Genomic DNA, 24,054 nt, shown 5'->3' with positions numbered 1-24,054 from the left:
GAAATAAAAACAAAAGTAATCAGTCTATCAGTTCTAAAAATAAAACAGCCGTGACGCGTTTTTTATAAAGAATATTGTCTCAAAAGAATCAAAGATCGCTCGTAACCAATTGCTAGCAATATGTAGACGATTGTGTTATCTGAACATGACCATGAACTCAATCTGTGGCAAGTGCAATGGCACATTGACGAAGCTCATAAATAACACTTATCATCCATACACCCAGACAACACACCGACCAGTCAAACCAGACCTCTTATACAAATGTAATTTGTTCTATATTTTTAGCATGCTACAGGTCTAGTTATATTGGTAGGGGAATTGAAAGAAATTGGATTGTTTACATCCGTTGGTGTATGATAAAAATAGTCAATGTTGGTGCCAATATTTGATGTTTGTAAATATGCTGCCAAATATTCGTGATATTAATTAATTGTGTTTACAAATAAGGTGTTGACTAAAATAGAATTGATAACAAAATAAAAGCGCGAAAACAATGGAGTAGAATGACAAGCTTATTGAAACTAAATACGATTTTAGAAACTGAATAATTCTCATAAAAGTTTTTTCCCCTTCAACCCACACAATAACATTTATCTATACACAACGACATCCAATAGGAACGTATCTACTGTAATTATGTGATAAAATCTCACACAATTACTATAGAAATGAGGTCAAAAACACCTACGAAACAACACTAATTACACAAAGAAAAAAATAGTTATAATAACTTCCGACGAACTGAAATCACCAGACAAATACAACGCCATTTAAAATCCTGCAAAACCATAATTGCTTCAATTTCAGACTTGTCAAAAATACATTAGTTGAGATCGTACAAGCGACTGCGGGCTTCCCAGCGGCCATTGGACGCGGGGGATTATTAAAAACGCATTAGAGTCGGCCACACCTCACTACGTATACATATTATATAGCATTCGTGAAAAAAAAAGTAATTTGAGATTTGTAGGGAGGTACCAATCAACCGTAACTGACACGGAAGGTACGGGCGTCTCACGCAAAATCATTATTTTGTCGTTAGCCTAACGTATTATAATGACGGCATCTAGATCAACGATCTAAGAATGCCTCTATTTGAAAGTTTGCTTTACATTAGCAACAGCTTGCCTTGAACTTTTAGGGTTAGGTTTTATGTTCAAATTTGTAAGTCAGAGAAAGTAGGCTTTTTTCACCTTTTTCGTTATTTTGCTTAACGAGTTTTCTGTTAAGTCGAATAATGAAGAAGTACCTAAGTATCTTAGATATATGTCCGAAATTGATAAACACGTAAGTATGTAATATTATATTAAAATTATGGTCGGGCACAAATTGTTCATAAAACCGTTATTAATTGGTGACCTTTCAGCATGTGTGGCTATGTGTAGTTAGACAGTTCAATATTATGCAAAAGAGCATATATTATTAAGTATCAAACTAACAAAATTATTTCAACCGTTTAAATTAATTTTTGAACGAAAGAATCTTGTAACCATAAATTCAGTGTTACAAATAAAGGTAAATAACAATAAAAATCTGAAAGTACAATCATTATGCTTTATTAATTTCATGTATTTATATATTTATGACAATATCGTCTCGCCTAACCTTATTATGTTACTAATTATAGTTATATTCCATAAATTTTGAATCGATAGGACATAAATGGTAAATAAATCAAATTAGGTTCAGTTGTCTCTATAGACCTAATATTTTTGAATTTAGGACAGTTCCCGACAGACTTAAAACCAGAACTTAATTTTACAAGTAAAACTAATTTTTATTTTTAATTTTACAGTTCCAACTCAAAGTTCCGTCTGGCAGGGAATCGGAAAATTTAGTTCAGTTACATTGCACCCAGAAAATTATAATCTTAACACGCAATTATGAAGTATACACCACGTATTGTGCAGTTGACTTTTTAAAAGTTACAACAAACCAATACACTGCTTAATACTAATAAAATTACAACAAAAAATTGTATTGAGCAATTCAAATTAATCCAACAAATGCATCCCAGCCAGACAGTATAGAATATTCTCCATCAATTGTAGTAAGAAAACGTAAGCGAACCTAATTAGCAAATCAATAAATAAATATTGAATATATCGACAATATACAATTTACACTTTCACTTAACGAACACAGCACAAAATTAAAAAAAAAAGAAAAAATATTTATAGAACCGGCTCACTGAGTTCTTATTAAAAACATTCACTAATTACAATCTATATGAAAAATAATTTACAAATAGTACTTTTTTATACATTATTACGAAAAAACGTATAACTTGAATCCTGACAAGTTCTCCCTTCTATCACTCGCCAATTTATATAATAATATTCGTAAAACTAACGTGTTACGAGTATATATATTAGATATTTCATTTTTACGTATATCGGGTTTCTTAATCAATGATTTTATAAAAATACCTTTTCAAAATGATGTATTACGGTTATACCTGAAACGATCAAGCGTTCCTGTATCTACGTATATTTTACGTATATCGTTCGTATAATCACCACCAGTTTATTTTCTAACTTTGGTATACAGTGTACATGTAACCTCAAACCTACGTTCCACAAGAGATTTATAAATCAAAGTATCAAGTCTGCACCTACGATATTGAAGGTAACTTTTGTTTCATTATAAATAAAGTGATTTTTCCATTCGTTCATCGTCCTAGAGCGGCCACGAGGGCGCGACTTTCCTCAATAGAAGTTCAAAGAATATCTCTTTTGTTCTTTTTAAGTATTTTTCCTAAATTATAAGCTTCGTTCTCGTAACATTTTACAATAATAATAGATTTCCTATGACGTTTATTATCAGTATTAATTACGTATATGTGTCATCAAAAATCGTATACATTGCACTTGTAAACTGGCCTTCCACACTACGAGTTACGCGTATATCGACAAAAGAAATATAAAAGAGACCATCGATAAAACAAAACACTCATACCGCAAAAAAAACTCAAACACGAAACTAATCGTTGTTTCCCAAATTAATCTCAATAATTAATTATTCACACTAAAACAATTGTACATCATATAATCTAAAATTATCATGTATGTATGTACAGAATAGTATTTAGATAGCTTAATTAAGAAATAAAACATCAAATATATTAAATAATAACAATATGGATACTAATTGCCTTCTTATCAATGGTTAATTATAAGAGGTCCTTATGGTTTTGTGATTCAAAATTAACAGAGAAAATTTTTACTTTTTGTAATTTCTTACATAGTGCCTGACACTCAATAAAAGAATAAATTATGGACGTCTTAAATTTTTTCAAGTATTTTTAGTAGTTACCAAAATGTAAATACTGTTAAGATGCCAACTTAAAGTAGCTATACATACAATAAATATTACGAAACGCGTATCAAGCACTTTGTAAAGAACTTATAAAAACATAGTGACCGATTGCAAATCAGTAGTTAATACCGAAAATGAGAATTAATCAACTATAATAATCACATAAATGATGCAGTTTACTAATCATATACACTGCGTTTTTGGTAATTATTGGTATTGAGATTGTTTCTATAAATTAATTTATACTTAACAACTGTAAAAATCTCTTCATCACACTATCATTACTCTTTATTCGAAATCACTAGGTTACGTATTAGTTATAATGTAATATTATCATGAAAAGTCCAACATACAATTTATACAAATTAAACTGTTCTAGTAACTTCGGTCGAGGGGCGAATTGTTTCAGATCCGTGTTCGAAGCAGTCGAAAACATTCGTATACACAAAACAAAACGCGGAAACGGAGTTTGTGGTTGTGGCGAGGCAATCTGAAACAACACATCCCTGGCGTGGACCGCGCGAACTAAGCTAGAGGCCTTTATTGTGGCGAGGTGGGCGGACTCATGTTGTCCGGCTCGTCCCCGGAGCCGGGCTCGCCTTTGGTCTTGTTCTCCTTCTTCCACTTCATGCGGCGGTTCTGGAACCAGATCTTGATCTGGCGCTCGGTGAGGCAGAGCGCGTGCGCGATCTCGATCCGTCTCCTCCGCGTCAGGTACCGGTTGAAGTGGAACTCCTTCTCCAGCTCGAGCGTCTGGTACCGCGTGTACGTTTGCCGTCCCCGCTTCCTTTCTGAAATGAGATAACGGTACACGTTAATACGTTTTGAGAAAAAATAGCAACAGATTAATTTGGATTGCTTTTTACGACCGGGAGGCAACCCTGACAGACGGCAGACGTTAAAAACTGCATAGGCATTTCTGATAAATGTTGGTTATTTGTAAACAGCGAACACTCCCGCGCCGAGTTAATTGAAAATTGTTTTGAGCTTATCAATTTGTTAATTGTTTTTGCTTGTTGGGCATCTCTCTCGACTGTCAGGAACTTGAGAGTCTTATGGAAATCACTGCGCTCGAGGTAATCTAATTTAAGAAACATTAATTTGCCATCGAAGTCAAGACAAACTTTATTCATCGGTATTGTCCGAAGCCACTGAATCGATGACGTTATAAATCAAGCATTTTAGGACTTGCTTGTTTAAATAACATGCAATCAATTGAATAAAGTTTTCAATTTATCCCAAGTTAATTGACGTTAAATGCTCACAGGTAAATTGAATACAAAATGACCAATTACTTTAATCTCTCAAATGAATCTGTTTGCAACTTAGTTGCTACTGTATATAATTTTTAGCAAAGAGGAACTTATCATCAATCTTTTAGTGGCTTCCCTCTAACGACAATGATCGCACCGTGGTCTTAGTTCTATAATTACATGCAGCTATTAGTGAGACGTAAGTAGACGCCGGTAATAAATTTACAGATATTTAATAATTCTGATATATTACTGCGTTTGCATGTGTGTGCAATAATACTTGTGTATTACGTAAAATCAGATGTAGATGTGTTTGTGCGTGGATACTCGGACCGAACCGCTACCGAAGCCAATTAAAATAATTTAAGACGCCGCGGGGCTTTTTCATTTTGTAATCATTATTCTTCGAGGAAGATGCGAAGCCTATTATACACGGTTTAGATGATGCACTGAACAGTAATTTATTTGAAATGAAAAAAGACAAACTGACATGACAAGTGAAACTGCACGTATCAAATGAGATTAAATCGTATTAATAGACAATGAAATAAGACAAGTTGTTAGTTTGATATTTAAAAGATTAATGGAGAATTTAGAGTTGTACGAACATACAAGTGTTAAATTATCTCTAATTGTAAATGTGAACAAAATAAACCTAGCAGTCGTGCAAATAACAAAATGATATCAACAATCTTTCACGTAAACGCAGTGCCATTAACCCCAAACCTGAAACTACACGAAACCGACAAAGTATAAATAACTACATTCAGAATTGAAATTGAAACGGTTGAAGTTTGCAGAGTTGAAACAAAGCAAAAGTTAGCTGATTATTTTCAGTTCAGTAACACGCGAAACGACTTGCCATACAAGATAAACACGCTAACTTCGAAGAAATACGCAGACACGAAACCCGGGGATTACACTGCGAATCACACCACAGTCATTTTCTTAGAAGCGAAATATTCATAACTGTCTTCAAAAAACAAGAAAGTGGCCGATGACAAACTCGACAGTTTGTTGTTTGACAAACGAGCTACTGAGTACTACGTCATCAATATAGATAACCTTTGACCGGTTAACATAAATCTTAAGATTTCTAGAGGAATTTAACAGAGTGATGTAAAAGAGTCAGTCTGCTAGGGTTGGTGCAACGGATTCAAAATTATCGCCCACTTGTTGCTCGGGAAATTGATAACAGCCTCATCGTCCTGTTGCCGGGATTTGGGACGCATTCAAGTACGCTCTTGTTATCATCCAATGAACGTGATGCTTTTAGTGGACTTGAAACCACAGATGCAACAAAAATCAATTCATTAACACGGTTTCATAAGCATGTACAGAGATCCGGGCGAAAAAACGGTTCAAATAACTTATTTATTGACCGAAGAGAGTACTTTTGTTAGTTATTGCTATCAACTAATATTGAATTTTCAAATACTTGTGTAACAAGACTCTCCTTACAATCAAAGTCAGCTTTCTACGTTTAAAACATAAATCCAAAAGCTAACTAAATATCAAATAATAAAGGAAATTCCCATCAAAAGCAGCTCTGAACCAAATATGGACTCAAATTTCATCATAGCACACGATATCATCGCTCATGTTTCGCCGAAAATTCCAAAACAATGTCGTATAGCGATATAGCTCATGAAATCCCCTTCCTAGCGGGCTTTATATATTACAGTGGCGGTTTCATCGCACACTCAGATGCATAAAACATGATCCCAACGTCAGATTTAAACCGTCCGTAATAAGAGCATTAAAGAGGGAACGGGAGGCGGTCGAGACTAGAGAATAGCGACGCTTCTTAATTTAGACGGGTAATAGTGTTTAGCTTCAGATATTTCTGACTCGAGAAATTGAATCAATGTTAAACGGTTTTCAAATGCTGCTGCGTTGCAGAAGGTATTTACTCCGGAAACAATTAATCATCCTTATGAGTCAATCTATGATGCAAAATCTCGTGTCATAATTGGCAAGTCACCAGAAATTATGAAGAATACCTTCGAAATATTTTGGGCTTCGTTTTTCCTTCTACATTTTCTGATTTAAAAAAAACAATAACGAATAATGGATACATATTTGATTGCTACAAAAAGGCATGTTTCTTTCATAAACCATCGCCGTACATAGATTTTGATAACCGATTGAATAAAATCCTCTTTGTCCTTTACTAAAATTGATTGTTCTATCATTCTTGTTGCCAAAAATTTCATTTTTCTAATTATTTTGATTATTTTGGATCAGAAAGTGTACCGAGCGTTTAAACCTCAGCGTTCCAGTCGCTGGTCTGTTCCCCCCAAACGAAATCGCAGCTTTAGGAGCGTCGGGCGCAGCGCTGCATGTGTCGTCGGGTGAACATAAATCATAGCGAGTAGGGGCCGGCTTACTTTCACGACGATGTGGACAAACACACCGGCCATTGTTGAAAATTGGGTACGTAGCGAGGGGAAAAGTGATTGGTAATGATCTAAATATTGATTCTGGAGTGAATTTATGAAATAACTTGACATTCTTTGATGTTGTAACGGACAAATGTTTGGGAGTAATATGAGTAATGTGGAGGACATCCCCAATTTTAAAGCCAAGAGAACGGACTTTCGTATTTAGAGAGTTACGTTTCTTGTTTACATGTAACATAAACAAAGCGGTCAAATTTTGCTTTTTAAATCAGAGATACTCTTACTCAAGTTATCTTCGGAAGTTACAAAGAATGTCAAGCCATTACTACCGTTCAACTACCAAGTCCAACATTCAGCAGCATCGAACCTCAGAGATTATCGTTAGTGCTATTAAGTACACCACAAATGCGTTTTCTGGGGCGATTGCAACAGAATCCATACGGCACTAATCCCTTGAGAACGGAAAGGTTGGCTTACAATTTATCTGGATAAAGTGCGTGCTAAAATATTGAGAGGCGTGCGCTATCTCAGATCGCATTTGTACTGATTACACGGTGTACGTCGTGTACAAAGGTAAAGGGTCGAAAAACGCGGTCAGTTGAACCGGTTTCTGCTTAAAACTGTATTGAGACGTTATTTTTCGGTTATATTTTTTGTGAGATATCGTTTTGACCTATTGTAAAATGTAGTACATATAAAAAACAGGATTGCTTTATTATATTCCGATTGTGAATTTTGAATGAGATCGTGTTTTGTGAACAGCTATGGTCAGACTAAAGGGTCAACTTAAAAATTAAAAAGCTTCTATAAGTCAATAGAAACAGGGTTAAATCCTGTTTCTGAAACTCAACTATACAAAAAACGGCAATCACGGCAAAAAAAGTGTAAATTAAAGCCCATGTATTTTACTGAAGACAATTACATTCAGACCTATTTACTCATCGATGCCAATAGATAGTATGATTATTAATAAAAAAGAAAACGCTCAGTAGAAAAGTGAAACAGTTGCTTTACGATTACAAGTATCTAATGGAATAAAATAGTCCAAACATTTATCGCGACCGCGAGTTTAAAAAATAATAACAGGCAACGGGCGCGCAAGCCTAAATACCAAATTCATCAAGGGATGACAAGTGAAAAGAGCTTTTAATTTAATTCGTTGCGGTATCGCGCCACAGGAACACGAAAAAAATACAGCAACAGCTTGAAGCGATATCGACAATCCATAATTCATGTCCTACAATTTCATACATTTCGACTCTGCGGCAACGTTGTATTTTGACGCCGAAAACCAATCCAATTGTGACTTTATTTTCGTTGGAGTTGAATTCAGAATGCATCGTGGATATTTGTTTGTTATACCCTATAGCTATGTTGAGATCACTCAGTGTATTGCAACATCGTACATGATATCAAACGGGTATTCAGATTAATGCAATTTCTCTTAAACGCTTACACGTCGTAAATAAAATTGCTGGTTTCCGACGAGATGGTACCGAAGGTCGAACCATGTTTATAGTGTTTAATTGATATTGCAAACGAATAAAAATAAATAAATGTCGTTGATTACGATTGTTCTGCTTTACAGTCGCCGATAAATTAAGTACATATTCAGTTAGTAAAATTAATCTTTCAGCCCTTTTTTGAATTTTAAATACCATGTTCGATAAAGGCATCCTTCAGAAAGCGCAGTAGGTACATTGGACAATACTCAAGATACACTCAATCTTATGATGGTTGCTGTACAAATATTTGTAGATAAACCATACAAAAAATTATAAGAATACAGGTATTCACGTATTTTTTTCCGTTTTATTATCTTTTTTCAAATTTTCCCTGATTTCGTCCGGGAAAACTTCAAGCCCAGAAGGAATAACGAATAAATAATAAACAATATTATATATAAGTATCACAACGACAATGTCATTGTAAAAATGTCATTGACTACACTAATGACCTAAAGCAATTTGTATGGAAACATTGATAAAATCCACGGCCAAAATGCGATGTATGACAAAACACGCAACATCATAATTATGGGTACCTCATGTATGATTTATGTGTCGTGTATATACATGTTTAACGGTACATTTTACTAAATTGTATGAAAAATTTCCGTACGGCTGTATTAGTAGGTACCTGTCTGTTTTGGTGATTGTTAAAGAACCTTTTAATAAGGCTTATAAGGCTTTTGATTCGGTTGAAGATTATATATTTTGAAGATAGGATACCGAGATATTGAAATACAGCTTTATGCCCTATAATCGTTTTTTTTGCAAGTCGCTAGGTAGCTTTATTGATTTGCCACAAGCACTCTGAAACACACAATTTTCTTAACTATGGTTTAAATTACCGGCTATGTATAGCAGCAAATTACTGATAATAATACCTAGGTATTTACCAACTTGATTTATTATACCTAAGTAACACTAAAAGGTAATAGCTAAAGCACAAAAGGAAAGTGTGGCACTAAAAGGCACAAAAAAGAAAATGGTAGCATTGCAAGTTCTGATATTCATTAATCATCTGCGTGGTTTGGGCGGGCACTTTGGTTATGTACCGAACCACTAGTGTTTTATGTACCCCACTAATGACTTTGGATTCAAATGTTTAGATACGTATCTATTCATACATTTAGCTTTTTTGTATCAAAGATAAATGATTGAGAATGTGGTGAGAGTTTCGTAGTCTGAAATTCTGAATAATATTTCGGCTGAAATGGTAGAAAAATACATATGGGAGTACTAAAAGGCTGCCAACGGTTTAATAACAGTAAACGACATACAAATACACATAGTAGAAAGGCTTCATCACAAATCCGAGCGGATCTCAAAAAGAATTTATAACGTGAACACACAGCCATCAGTCAGTGTTGTGTTGACGCTGATACCCGTCGTGTTTCGCATCCCAAATGGAATGTTATTCACCGAAAATTTAGCTTTGGTGTATGCTAAAAATTACGCGCACCCCGCCGGGATTGAACGAAATACCGCCCGCAAAAAAGGTGTCAAATGAAATATTCAAATATATTTTAATATAATTCATGCGGCGGGCGTTTCATTTCTCTCCCTCGTAATGGAATGCTAAATTTTCGGGCGAACAAAAAATATATATTAATGCGCGTACCTAATAGCTTATACAAACTCGTTTGTTGGGTATTGTTGCGCACAATGGGTGCCATAACTCCGCGTCGCAGCCACGGCCGGTGACGTCTTTGTTAGGCTCGCAGAGCTTTGTTCTGTGCCCGGCTCCGCCTGTCGACGCGACATCCTACCCCGACCTCTGTGCCCGATACACACACCTACGACTCGCCTACCCACCGATACATATCTACACCAGATAATCGAAACACATCCGTTCATTCCCGCTGCATAAAGTATCGGAGCCTTAATTTTCCCATCAACGGAATTAAAGCTATCAATTAAACTATCATGTTTTGAGAAACATGAATTTGTATGACTCGAAAGCTTTTATAAAAATGATTACCTCCCTTACATGTAGGGGGCTAATTACCAGTTTTGTTCGGGCGATTACTATAATTTGCAGCAGGAAAAGCACGAATGAATATTTGAGAAGGCGATAGAAAGTGAGTAATTGCGTTGGATCACGAAGTGAAAAGTTATGAAAGGTGCCGGGGTGGGCGATTTTTCACCGCCCACCCTGTGAAAGCGAAAATCTTAATGAAAAAGAAAATATTCAATCATGTTACTCCCGCGTCGATATTAAACCTCAGTGGCATTAGTCTAGTCGGTACTTCAGGCGAGATTATATGTGAACGTAACAAAAACAAGTAGTGGTCGGCGGCCGCCTAAAAATTCATCTCAACATAATGCGGAGCGCGGAACGCATTAGGGCTCCAAGATGAGCTTCGCCGCGGGACAGCGTGCCCCAGGGGGCTTCCCCTGCCCCCGTAAGCCGGGTGGGGGGCGATCTCCGCTCCAGAGAATATTTGACACGGGTCTGGCAGATAGACAGGCCGGTCATGTGTGATCCCCGGGCAGGAAACGGGGGGGCTTTTTTCCGCTCCTCCGTCGTGGCTACTCCCTGCCTACCGGCACAAGTACAAAGATACGGTATATGATTTATGTGGCATCGTCGACTCGCACATGTGCACGCATCATGTGACGCCACGCTTTTTGTACACAACTAATGACACGAACAGACTTAATATCACATTAATGAGTATCGAGCGATGATAGAGGCTCATTTCGATATCTAATAGGACCCTCCTGTTAGTGCTGTAATTTGCTACGTCGGCAATTATGAACGGTAAAAACGATAAGTCGTAGTTTTTGTACAGTTAATAGCCCGATACACTCGCACTTATTGAATTAGCGGTTATCATTCCATAATGTTATGGATCCATTTCAATTTAGAGCGGTTAGAGTTCGAAAATGGAATTTTAATACCACATAATAAGTTCGGCTTCATCGGCTTAGCGGCGGTCAAAGTTTGATTGGCGTTCTATCCCGACGTTTAATTAATGTGGGCCAAGCTAACCTAACCTCGAGTGAGAGAGAGAAGGGTGCACGCGTCAGACAGAGAAAGGCAATTTTCTGACAATGTTGCCAGTTAATTGGACACAAGTTACTTTTGAAGTAAAAGGACGTAGTTCGGGGAAATTATTGGTCTGAACTTAGTGGAACTTGAAAGAGGGTCCAAGAAAGGCACCTTGTTATTTAGTGAACTTTAACTGAAGTTTGGAAACTGAATGAATGTATTGTAGGGACTTGATAAATTACAAACCGATCAGAACCCTGACGTTTGATACTAACTAAAATATGAATAATTTTGATGTTGACGTTATGAATAATATTCTTCATAATGCTGTTAATATTTGTATAAGATTCCCAAACATTTTATTCTTATAAATGAAGTTATTAAATAATGAGGAGCATAGCTGTAAATTAATTAAGATTTTCATGTTATCTACCGAAATGCAAATTATGGGAACTTTGTATACAATACTGTGAGTGTAGTCACTAGTGAATATTTATCAAATTATTTGGTGTAATTACACGGCTTTAACTAATTATTTAATACGCTGGATCCGCCTGCATTTACTTGGTATTATTGTTTTGAGATTAGATGATTAAAACAGAACCTATAAGAGCGTGAAGACAATATTTAAATAAGTCTATTGCTAATAGAAAGGTTATGGAAATATCATGCTATGGGAAAAACTCAATTGATATTCCTACCACTGGCATAATACTAATCAGGGTGATCATTTCAATATTAACCTTTTCTTATTGTTCTTCTAGCGTTATAAAATTAAATAAAAAGTCCAAAGAAAAAAGAAATCTAATATAATATTTTTACCAACGTTTAACGGTAATATAATTTGCTGGCAACTCTACCTACACATTCACACGTCATACACCATTCAACACGTCAATGTGTGAGTAATATCCTATTCGTGAGAAGTAATCGTGAGACGAGATATTGTTTGTGTGCGTTCGAACGTTTCTATGTGTGCGCTAGACGTATATTAATGGGATTGGTGTATTTCGATGTGGGTGTATGTAATTATAGGATGGTAATGGTTTTTTAATAAGCTCCAAACTTTTTGTGTTCTTATTTTTTGTTTTGTGTAGCAACTATATTCATATTTCATTTTGGAATATGTACTTGTGGCTTTTGGACTGCTTTTTTATGAATGGGTAGAAAATTATATTTTGCCTTAAGATATAGGCTCATTGTTACGCATTAGAGTCTTGTCATTTGGAATGTATTAGAGCAAAAAAGAGTACGTAAAATATTTTAAGCAATAATCATTGTTCTGCAAAAATAAATAAGGTAATTTAATTTGACATTCACTACATAAACTAGAACTCAATCTAACTAGCGGCTCACGCGACAAATCTCTCACAAATGTACTTTTAAACCAACAAAATCCAAGCGACATCGAAAAAAATAATATTAAAAAACAGTATAAGCGCCATACATCAACGTCACACTACAGGACCGAACCGGAAAGTCGCCACCGAACAGAATTAGAAATATATTTTTATCCCTCACTGTACCCCACTCTACCCTACTGTGTAAAAAAATCTTTATGCAAATAATAGCACATGTAAATACAAGGGGAAGTAAGGGAAATGCGGACCATCTCCTGCCTTTAAATAAATAAAAACATTTGGTGGAAATTTTTGAGTTCATCGTTTTAGGGTGCCATGTAATGGTGCGGAATCACGGGGAATTAGTTTTTAATTCGTTATGACAAGAATCTGTGGGAATAATCGAATTATAGAAAAATAGTAAAAATTTCAATGGCATTTAAAATATATATTTCAATGTGCAATATTTATAATTGTGCGAGTTTCTAACACTTTATGGTGTCCGTAACACAAAGCAGTGTTCAAAACTCGTCTTTCAGACTTAATTGCTAACAAACTTTAAAAGTTTCAGTGGTTTTAAACTTCAGTTTAGCGACTTTATCCTTTGCTAAAGGCTTTACACGCTTCACCTAACAGCTCTTTCAAGGAAAATATCCAAAATAAAAAGCACAAATCTCGAAAAGAAAGTTAGACAGAAAAAGAGGCTGACTTCCAATCTAGCGAGGCATTCATCGTCATTGTTACTGTACGACAATCGACAATCGATCAAGTTCCCTACAATGGGACTTATCGCCTACATTACATTCGAAATCACTAGGTTTTGTCACAGATGGCGAGAAAATTTACTGAAAAATAATAAATGATGTGTTGAAACTTCAAGTTGAGAAAGAATATGTCGTTGAGATGTGTTGTTTGTGTTTTTAAAGGCTTGAAAAGTTGATGGATGGTTTTGATATAAATATGAATATTTATTGATCGAGTTTGTCATATTGCATTATTATATCTAATGCAATTTTGGGTAAATGGGCACCTGCTTCTCATGCCAAATCGAACTGGAAGTCTGATGGTGTACGTCGCACTATCTACGACTACGAGTACGATGCTGCACTAACTAAAGAGGCATTATTTAAACACCAAAAAATAAAGCAATGGGAGTACCTAAAATATTTATTTCTGATTTAAAACACATCGATAATTTTATTGCTGAACCAGATTGACTCCTAATTTGTTATGAAACCCGTGCAAATTCGATGGAACTTAACGAAAGATATATGACACATAAATATTTTCAACCTGCATTTTCAGTTACGAAACAGGACCTTTTAGTTGATGTTACACGTGTTTTCACACAACACAATTCCTGCTCGATGTTCGCCAGAAAAAACAAACAAGCCGACCGTAACACATTTATAATTGTATTATACGTTTCTATGTTTAATACGAAACGATTGGAGCTTTCAGTGGCAAGCGGGGAAAATCAGAAGCAGGCATGAGAACAAATACTTGTATTCAATCATCTGGCTTTCACAAAAGCCTCGGGCCTGATAACCGAACAATGAAATGTAACAAGTCGTCTATCCGGCATTGTATGCGGAGGGGGGAGGAAGGTGGCGGCTGGGGGGATTTCCATTATATTTCCATTTCCACCTCGATTCCCCGCGACTTATCGCGGCCTACCTCTCGGACTAGGTAAGTCTATCTTTCTATGCCGTTAGTCAGTGTGGCTATACGTCAAACCGCGCCGAAATAAAGGTGTTTTTGTGTGAATGCCGGGAAATAAGAACAGTGGCGTTGATAAAGGGACTTTTACTAAATAAAACGCTTGACAGTTGTAAATTAGTGGCGTCTGATTCTGAATTATTCACCTGTAGTAACTGTAAGACGAAAATTACGAATATTTTTGATTAATATCTGTCCTATTTAAAACTTTTGATTTTAACACGATCCATTTTGACTACACTATCAAATTGGTTGTTTATGACGTCACCTTTAGATCCCACGTCTGACATCTTCATCAGCTTCCTCTAGTAGTAAAAAATGCGTACAGATATATCAGATGTCATTTGAAACTAATGGCTAACATTATTCTATCAGTAACGCTGTGATACTTACACGAATACTCATTAGAGCAGCTCAGCTGAGTAATCAAACTCTTGAGTTTGTCATTGTCATGTATACTAATACCTTCCTGCGAATTTAATCGTATAAAGCGAATATTCGAATTATTTATCGTTTATACTTCCGAATTACATTTATTACAAAATGTTATATTGAAATACATTTTCAATGTGTATCACGAAAAGTTCATGAAAGAATTACTTCATGAGAGTGTTACGCATATCCAACACCCAAAATTCTTTAAAATGATCGAAATTTAAGCCACTAATAAGACAATTTACCACTAATAAGGCAACAATACCTAGCAACCCTAGACATAAACGAATGTACAAACAAATGAAATCAGTACATAATCATTGCGTACGCCGCTACATTTAATGATTAATGATTCGTAAGCTCCAAACGGAACGGCGTTCTATTTTCATACAAACAAATGCCGAGCGCCTATTGGTCGATTTTTTATTTCAAAATGGCAGCCGATATTTGAAGATAATTAATGAAGGAACGTTTTCAAGTAGATGTGTAGATAACATAAGAGGTTTAACGAGATTTGGTTAAGTGCGAGAGCTACTGTGAGGATTAAGTACCATTATTTTTCATATGCTAAATAGGTACGGGTGTTCGAGATTATCTTTGAGATTTTGTCGATGTGTTTTAAGTTTGTTTCGTTTTTGTGCAATTAGTATCTGTTGTATTAATTGCCAACTATATATCAGAGATTGCGAGTACTTCTGATCATCGTAGTTGTTGTTAGCCAGGACATTTATATCCCTAATTAAAATTAATTGGTAACAAAAAATACAAACGTATTTTATTAGCTTCTAATATTCTATTTATATGTTTAAAATGCCATGTTTCAACAGTTAACTGAAACTGGCGGACGACTTTCTAATAAAATCGACTATTAACAACCGAGATTTCGCAAGTTTGCATATTAAAATGATCAGCGCCCCTAGCGTTTTCCGCTAGAACTATTTTTATTCAAATAGTTTTAGATGTCAAACGCTCGCTTTTTGATTGTACCGAAAGCAGGATATCACGTTCCTTGTTTGTTTAGTACATATTCTTGCCACTGCTCCAGATATTTATATACGAAGAAATAGGCTCGCCTCCTATTACATGAATCCTAGCAAGCAACTAGATGAGGCTAACACTCTCGTATTTCCCAGAAGGGTCAGGCTATGCATTTGTTACTTATTCCATACATTTATAACACTTACTACTATCCTATTCATATTAAAATATTCTATAACATACGCGGTTTATTGAACCTTACCACCAGTTATCATGAGGAACTTTTGATTAGATCTCGATACAAAAATCTGTTACATAACATTTATGATTAATTGTAAATGCAGTTACAATTTAAAGTGACTTTCTTTGATCTGTGCCTACACCTATGGGAAAAGGGATGACTTAAAGTATACAGTACGCAATTTTAACAACTTAAAGACCCATTTAAAAACATATTTTCTTTACAGTATCTTCAAAAATATTCTAAGGAAGAACAAAGCTTGTCTTCGAAAGCACATGATACTATGCAGTTCGTGTGATAAGATCGTGTGTAATGAGTAAATGACATCATAACAACTTGCAATGAAAGAACTGAGCAGGAACACTGGCTGATTACAAAATTGCATGACATTTATTCTATCAACAATAATTTGTTTCAACTTTGTTTTGATTTGCGAATGTATTTCATTCAGCTCACTTGTAGCGTAAATGTCTTAAGAGACAGGACTTTGTATGTTACATAATGTCTTCAAGAAATACTACAAAGCCAAATATCTAAAGAAAGTTTTTATTAGATATTTGGCTGCTATAAAGTATAGAAAGGTCTTTAAATATGACCTGGTGAAGGTATATCAGGTACTCAATTCCTAGAGTTCCTTAAATGCGACGATCAATTTTTACTTTGACGACTGGTTGTTTATCAATTGATGAACAAATCTAGTGTGTATGTCTATAAAAAAGATATATTGACCTGATAAAATGCCATTTGCATCCACATTCATAAAACATATGAGTAAACAAATCTCTAACATTCCTGAATAGACTCAAAATCCTAAAATAGTCAACACGTGTCAAAGAATTCCCGTTAAACAAAATAAATCATAAAGCTCATATTTATCTTCCTACTTCGTTATCTATCCCTGCCTAATCAAATCGTATATCATAGAGATTTAATTAACAAGTAACGCCAATCCAGACCAGTCTACCAGCCATGTCTGGCACACTACAAGTCAAAATTGGCACGTCTTATCTACAATCTAGTGCCCTCAATATCGGTTATGACATGGGTGGAAACAATTTCAACTACGTTTAAAGCAGGCGGTTAGTCGATTAGTCGATTCTCAAAGGAAGATTAAAATGTATAATTGTTTTTTTTTGTATCTTGTTCATATTGAGGGGTCGGTGATCGGTTTGAATATCGATCTATAATCTCAAAAATATATGTACATAGTTTCCCTAAGAACAGAGATTGATTTCTGTTTTAAAATGGAAATTATTTACATTTCAAACTATATAATTTTTTTTAAAGACTTTTCAAACTTTTATCTTACAAATCGATTACCTAATTGATGTCACGAGTATTAGAGTAATCGCCTAACTCGATACGCAGTTGGATTGGTCAGCTGCGTAGGGATAGTAAAAGTTGGCGTTGAGATACGATCTCATCTGATTTATGATTACTTGATATATACGATTTAAAATGTTCTGTGAAATTGTTAATTACTGGTCTTAAAGAGGAGTTTGCGTCAAATTGTATAACATTTATGTAGGTAGAGATCATGGCATCGATTTCTTTTGTATTATTTACCGTTGAGATTAAAAAGAATTTAAGGCCCTCTCCCTCATTTATTCCGGAAAAAGACCCTTGCCCAGTAGTTGAATAATTTTATTAACAAGTTTAAAAGTCTGAAGGATCAAGGATTGATTCCAGTCTTCACGTTTGATGACTGTATAAAGAACAATGGAATGTCAATTATGTGCAGAGCAGTTAATGAATAAACAACCACCTCGAAGAACAGATTGCTTAGAGAATAGATTATAAATAGATGTTAGAGCATACCTGTGAATACTAACTACTGTAGGTGACTCGAATACGAGGCAAACATGGCGTCACTTCGTCTAGTAATTTGTTAAACAAAATCTTAAGCGGCTCCTATCAAAGAGATTTAGAATGTGAAGTGATACTTATATATACAAGAATTTGTACTCGAAACTGTCGTGAATGTCTCTAAAACTATTTAGTTTACATACAATTGACACTAGCGAGTACATCGCACGATAATTTAATAAAATATCCATACACAACACATCACCACGAGGTACCACGAAAATTAAACTAGTTCACAACTTTCCCGAATAATTAAAACTATCCCGGCGAGGACACTGACCAAACTATCCCTCGCAAATATACAAACAAAACTAAACTGAAACTCTAACCAGCATCTCTATTGCGAATGATATCGCCAATTACAATGGAAACCCTAAATCATGCAACTCCACCATAAATTAGATCTCAGACAAATTCAAAAACAGTAGGAGACGGTAGCGCAACTTGAGCGCTCATTGTTCCCCATCGGCGTCAGCTAAACAGAAGGTGAGCGCTTTTGTGCCGGCAGTTGTAAATTTTATGAAAAGTGAAATTCCTTTTGAATGCCTCTTCGACCCATAAATAATCCCCGAACAGTAGGCAGGGTATTGTTTCTGGCACTTATTGTTTCTCATCAATGCGCACGTGGAGCGAAAGTGTTTTTGCAAATTGTCGAATCTATTTTCGTTACCTGTGTTCACGTACTGTATTTTGTGCAAATTCTACGTTGACACTGGAATTTGCTCTCGCTTTCATAGCCACTGTATAAATCAATAAACAATACAGAGGAGGCCGCACCTATTGTGCGCATATTATTCTGAAGAATGATGGAGATCTTTTAACACTTACCAAATTGACTTCGCATCCAGGGATATAGAGGACTGGGCAGCGATGCGTTAGTATTTGGCGGGGGCTGCTGCGGGGGTGGTTGCTGCGCGTGCATCGACTGCTGGTGCATAGGAGGCATCTGCGTCTGATGCTGCATGTCGTCCACCGGGTACATGAGGTGCTGCTGGTGCGGCGGCACGCCGTGCTGCACCATGTGCTGCTGCGGGTGCATGTGGTGCGGCATCTGCTGCGCCTGCTCCAACGGCGGGCTGCCCGGCACGCCACCCGCCGTCGCCGCAGCTGCCTGCAGCTTACACGATGGGTACACCGCGGGCGCCGGGGGCTGATGGCCGTTGGGACCGTAACCGTCCGCTTTGGGGCCCATGTGCCCCATCTGAGATGGACTGTCAGGCCGGTAGCCATTTTGTTCCATCTGCTGGTAGTAGCCCAATCTGTCGTAGGGCGGAAACCTGGGGTAGGGCATGCCAGGCGCCGGCTGGGCGGGGTAGTGGTGCTGCGCCGGCCTGAGCTGTTGGTCACAGCCCTCCATCTCGTGGCCTTGCTGTGCCACCGCGCCATAGTGCGCGTGCGCCTGCTGGTGGTCGTGCCCACCCCCGTTCCTCATGTCAGGCATGTAAGCGTTTGAGAAATATGTCATGCTGTCGCAATTGTTGGCGCTCATCGCGGGCCCGCAGCCCGCGCGGCTCGCGTCCGTATCTTCCGTCGCAGATTCTCGGCCCTTTGGGCCGACACTACCTATCACAGTTCAGTCACTACACAAACACTTCGGATTCCATTCACTACACGACAGCGATCGATTTCACTGACGGGTTGCTCGGTGCTGACGGACGGTGTCTTCTCATCTGATTCTTCCACAAATCTGAAAAGGAGAGGTTGATGCACTTAGTTAATCTATTATTAAATCTTTCAGGTCGTCAGGTGTAAGAGGGCGTCTGTCAATCGATCGAATGTTTGTGTTGGCAGGCTCGCGAATAGCTGCGCCGGAGTCATCGCGTACGCTGCCGACCTGCCGATCGACACTGACTGACACGTGTCCTAAAGCTGGGACACACACGAAGTCATAAAACCTCATGTTCTGAGTAAAACGCCTATTAGCGACAACCTGTCTGCGATACGGGCCCCCGTTCGTCGGGGATAACTAAGCGGCGCATTCTTAAACGCGATTCATGTTTAAAATCTGTCTTTGTCTGACTGAAGGATGCTGATCCTAAGAAGCGAGACGGCAGATGGAATAGTGTCACGTCTCGAGATCGACATGTGGTTGACCCGCCGTCATACCCTCGACATTTCCCAGCAGTTGATGGAGCATGAGTGACAACCGTGCCGCCGCCCGACGATATAACTTTACACGGACGTTAATTTGTGTGTCGAGGGACAAGTGTCACAGAAACCACCGCGTTATCGTCCAATCTCGCTCTACTGGTTTAACGTAGAGAATTTATTGCGTACTTAATACGACAGCTACTAGAATTTACCAAGTAGCGAACATGATGGAACAAAAAATTCAATTAAGCAAATAAAAAAACGGAGATATTTTTAGAGTTTATACGACTTCAAACGAGCGCTTGCGTCATATTTTGTAGAATTTATTGTGTCTGTTATTGTGAGAGGTACCGACTTCCGAAATATTAAATTCGCTACAAACTGAACATCGTTACAAAGTCACGTCGGAATATTTTCGACATGCTTTGTTAACTTCATATACCGAGTAAAAAATCCTTATAGTGTAGTGCCGCCCCTGAGGGCTGGCTCAAGTTATTTAAAACCAAAAGCTCAAGCCTCATTAGCGACAGTTAATGATGGCGGCGGCTCCCGAGACAATATGCTCGCAGATGCTACTGTTGTGTAACAACATTGGCATGGGAACATACTACATTATTACGATTATACTTATTAGATTGTCAACTCAAATGTTAAGCATACCACAACCATATTTCAAGCGCGTAACGAGAAACATCAGCTTAGTTCAGAATCGTCGGCTTCCCATTGTTTCGGATGTGTGAAATCGTGAAAATTCTAAAGACATAACAGCGTTAATTAATTTTGAAACGAGCGTGCATTTTAAGGGTAGGAACACCAATTGAAAGGCAGGCCTATTCGGAAAATTTGCATGTACAGGGCTGGACAATTTAAATTTACGATTTCGCCGCCCCCTAGCGACGCGACCCTCGCTTTTTTTAATTTTCAATTTCCATTTGCATTCCACCAACTAACTCTCATCCTATAAATGTAAGTACATGGAGAATAGAAGTGATTTACGAGGATTTATTCGTTCATAATAGCATTCGGTGTGGCGTTTTATGCTTGACGCTTTTGTTCATATCGCTGGTAGGAAACCAATAATTACGTTAGCTATTTAATAGTTTACGTATAGATTGAGTTTAACTAATGGTCACCTCCATAGAAACCGATCTGTAAACCAACCACTAAAGAGGAAATAAAGCACGAAAATTAAGAAGTTTCAACAGCGTACAGACAGTGATTTCTGGCATTTCATAATATTTTTCAAAAGGCTTAGGGAGTAATGTGTATAGCCCTAATCATTTTGAGGTTCAGGTAATTTGTGCTCTCAAATCTAAGCTCAAAGGTCAACTCTAATGAATACAAACGCACGAAACAGCGGCTGACATAGAAAAAAAAAACAATTTAATGTGCGCACATTAAGGAAATTACTTCAAAATAACTTGAAAGAGGTTTCGGCGAAAACACGGAGCTTAAACACGTGTAATAATTATAACAGTATCTCATAGTGAGAGGCTCGATCTTGACGCACGTACGGCTAATGTTCTAGCCGACAATTACTAAAGATAACCATCGCTTCAACCCCGTACATTCAAGGAACTGACCGCCGCCGTCGAAATTAAGTCTCACGTGCTTTTGATAATTTGATAACGGACGTCTACGGTTTGATTTATTTCTTAAATAACTGGTTTGTGAGTCAGCGCGGTCCGTTCTCATGTTCTCATGGTCCAACTTCTAAGTAAAGCTGTGCTATGTAATTAGGTGTGTGTCAAAATGTTTATGCGTTGGATTCTAGAAACTACATTGAAAGTGCCGCGCGACGTCTGTTGAAGATGTAAACGAATTAAAGAGAAAAGTCATCAGAGGTCACTCGAGGCTTAACGAGTGACTCATTGTTTTTCGTGATTTTTTTTTCTCTCTTTAACGTTTTTGTATCACGCTCATAATACTATCCTGAGGTCATTGATATATGACTAAGAATGATAACGAAATAAAAACTAAAAGATTAAACGAGTTTTCCAGCAATATATAAACGTCCACATATTTCTATGAAATGTGTTAGACATCGCGATTGTATTGAAATAGTATCAGAGATACGCACTCTCACATTTTTGAACAGTTTCATTGAAGATCGAGCGAGTAAATCACTCGTAAATGTTTTAATCAGACGTAAAAACTGCTGAATATTCGATGGACCATCTCGTAGCTTGTTTTATAACACAAGTGAAATAAATCATACAAAAATACACTGTCTAATAGACCAGAGACCAAATTAAAAAGAAAATTAATAACATTTCGCGACCAGCAGTCGGCAGCTGTTAATCAAGTGACGATCAAAGGATGAGTATTTTGGGAAAATTCCCAACGCGTGTATTTATCATTTCCACTATTTGTCAATTAGAGAGCTATTGTGGGAACAACGCACTTTGATTTATACACCCTGTATCGGTTTAGTGCGACGGTACACAAGAAAAGTTGCTCCACCTTGTTTTATTGCACTGTTTTTAGTTCCGGGACCACATTGCCATCTGTCTCAATAAAATCTCATTGTTGACGTAGATTTACATAGTTGCGTTCTTGCAAGGTTTTTATAAAACGTATTTTATTGTACTTTTAATTTAAAATATAACGGCGTTAGATGACAGAGTCGATGACATTAATCGTCGTTCGTTAAGTAATTAAAGTGATTTAAATAAAATTTGTTTCATCGTGTGCGATATTATTCAGAAATATTGCACTCGAAATGTTTTAATCGTAGATAAATTTTGTGATAAAATTGTTTGAAGTAAGCGGTGTGCATTCTTTACTGTTAAGAATTAGGAATTTATTGTTGTATTTGTGGTTTTAATACGTTGATTTGTTTTTCAGGATGTGAAGTGGAGCATATTTCGAGTCGGGTGTGAAATAATCGAGTCTCGACATACTCATGAGATGGGAATTTTTCATAACCTGTTTGTTATGGTCATTATGGTTGTCAGTTTAATTTTTGCTCAACAACTTCTCTTTTTAAGGTCAACAATCAGTGTAATCATCCTTTGAAGGTATTTTTGACCAAAGACCGTGATATAGGTACGAACATTTTTCATCGCGAATGTTTTGACTTATCATGTTCATTAATAAATATGAAATTAAATTTGAGTACGATTGATTATGAGGTTTGTGAGAGTTTCATAAACGTTTTATTCCCGAACAATGCAACCAAATGTATCAATAAGGACTACCGCCTATGAATAAACTTTTGACATTATTCTATGCCACACAACAGTATAATAGTAAATTGCTTTGGTCTTCTTATTCCCATATTGAAGAATTTAGGTAAAAACTTCATTCCAGCAACATGGGAATCGAACCCGAGTCCTCGTTATCAATTTACTCAGACTACTAACATAACTTCAGCGGACTAAACCTAATATGAAGCTTAATTCCTAACGTTCATAATATAATTTTATCTCAGACATCAAAACGGTGTCCAACCTTATCTTTTTCCTCTCGGAGCAGTCCAATCAATTACAAATATTCAAATAAGTCTCTCCTTGGCACAGCAGCGACATCTATTAAACGTGGCGAGCTATTAATCTGCCGGTATTCCTGTGAAGTTGGTGTTGCCACTACAGAAATTAATACTATAATTATGTATACACCTTGTTTTTGCAAATGAATTTTAATCGTTTTGTTGTCCATTTTAGATCGATGTATGCGTTTAATTATTGCATTCGGCCAGTTTCTTTTGTTCTTTTTCAGATAATTATTCAGTGTTGTTCAAGGTGTGAAATTTTTCACGTACCTTTTAATAAAGTATCTCTTAGTAGTAATCAATTTGATGCAGGGAAATTAAATTGTAGTAGGACGTGTTGTCGTAGAACCATACATATATAAAAATTGATAGCAGTACATAATAGCTCGCTTTTCTTTGAACCAACATTGTATTT

General features: G+C 36.7%; 1 protein-coding gene across 4 annotated transcripts in view; it reads right to left on the bottom strand.

Moving 5' to 3' along the window:
* Positions 1 to 1,543: 1,543 nt before the first annotated feature.
* Positions 1,544 to 24,054, bottom strand: part of LOC142976470 (homeotic protein antennapedia-like) — a 193,562-nt gene continuing 171,051 nt past the window's right edge. For all 4 annotated transcript variants that reach the window (XM_076119850.1, XM_076119853.1, XM_076119852.1 and 1 more), the window contains 2 exons: positions 18,884 to 19,742; positions 1,544 to 4,112 (listed from right to left, as the gene is read on the bottom strand). In XM_076119850.1, the coding sequence (XP_075975965.1) occupies positions 3,862 to 4,112; positions 18,884 to 19,544 (912 nt within the window). In that variant the 5' untranslated portion in view covers positions 19,545 to 19,742 and the 3' untranslated portion in view covers positions 1,544 to 3,861. The remainder of the gene's footprint in view (positions 4,113 to 18,883; positions 19,743 to 24,054) is intronic.

Source organism: Anticarsia gemmatalis, chromosome 11 (genome assembly GCF_050436995.1).
Source record: "Anticarsia gemmatalis isolate Benzon Research Colony breed Stoneville strain chromosome 11, ilAntGemm2 primary, whole genome shotgun sequence".
Classification (NCBI taxonomy): Eukaryota; Metazoa; Arthropoda; class Insecta; order Lepidoptera; family Erebidae; genus Anticarsia; species Anticarsia gemmatalis.
The sequence above is the reverse complement of the archived record's forward strand: the minus strand, read 5'-3'. Positions and strand labels throughout refer to the sequence as shown.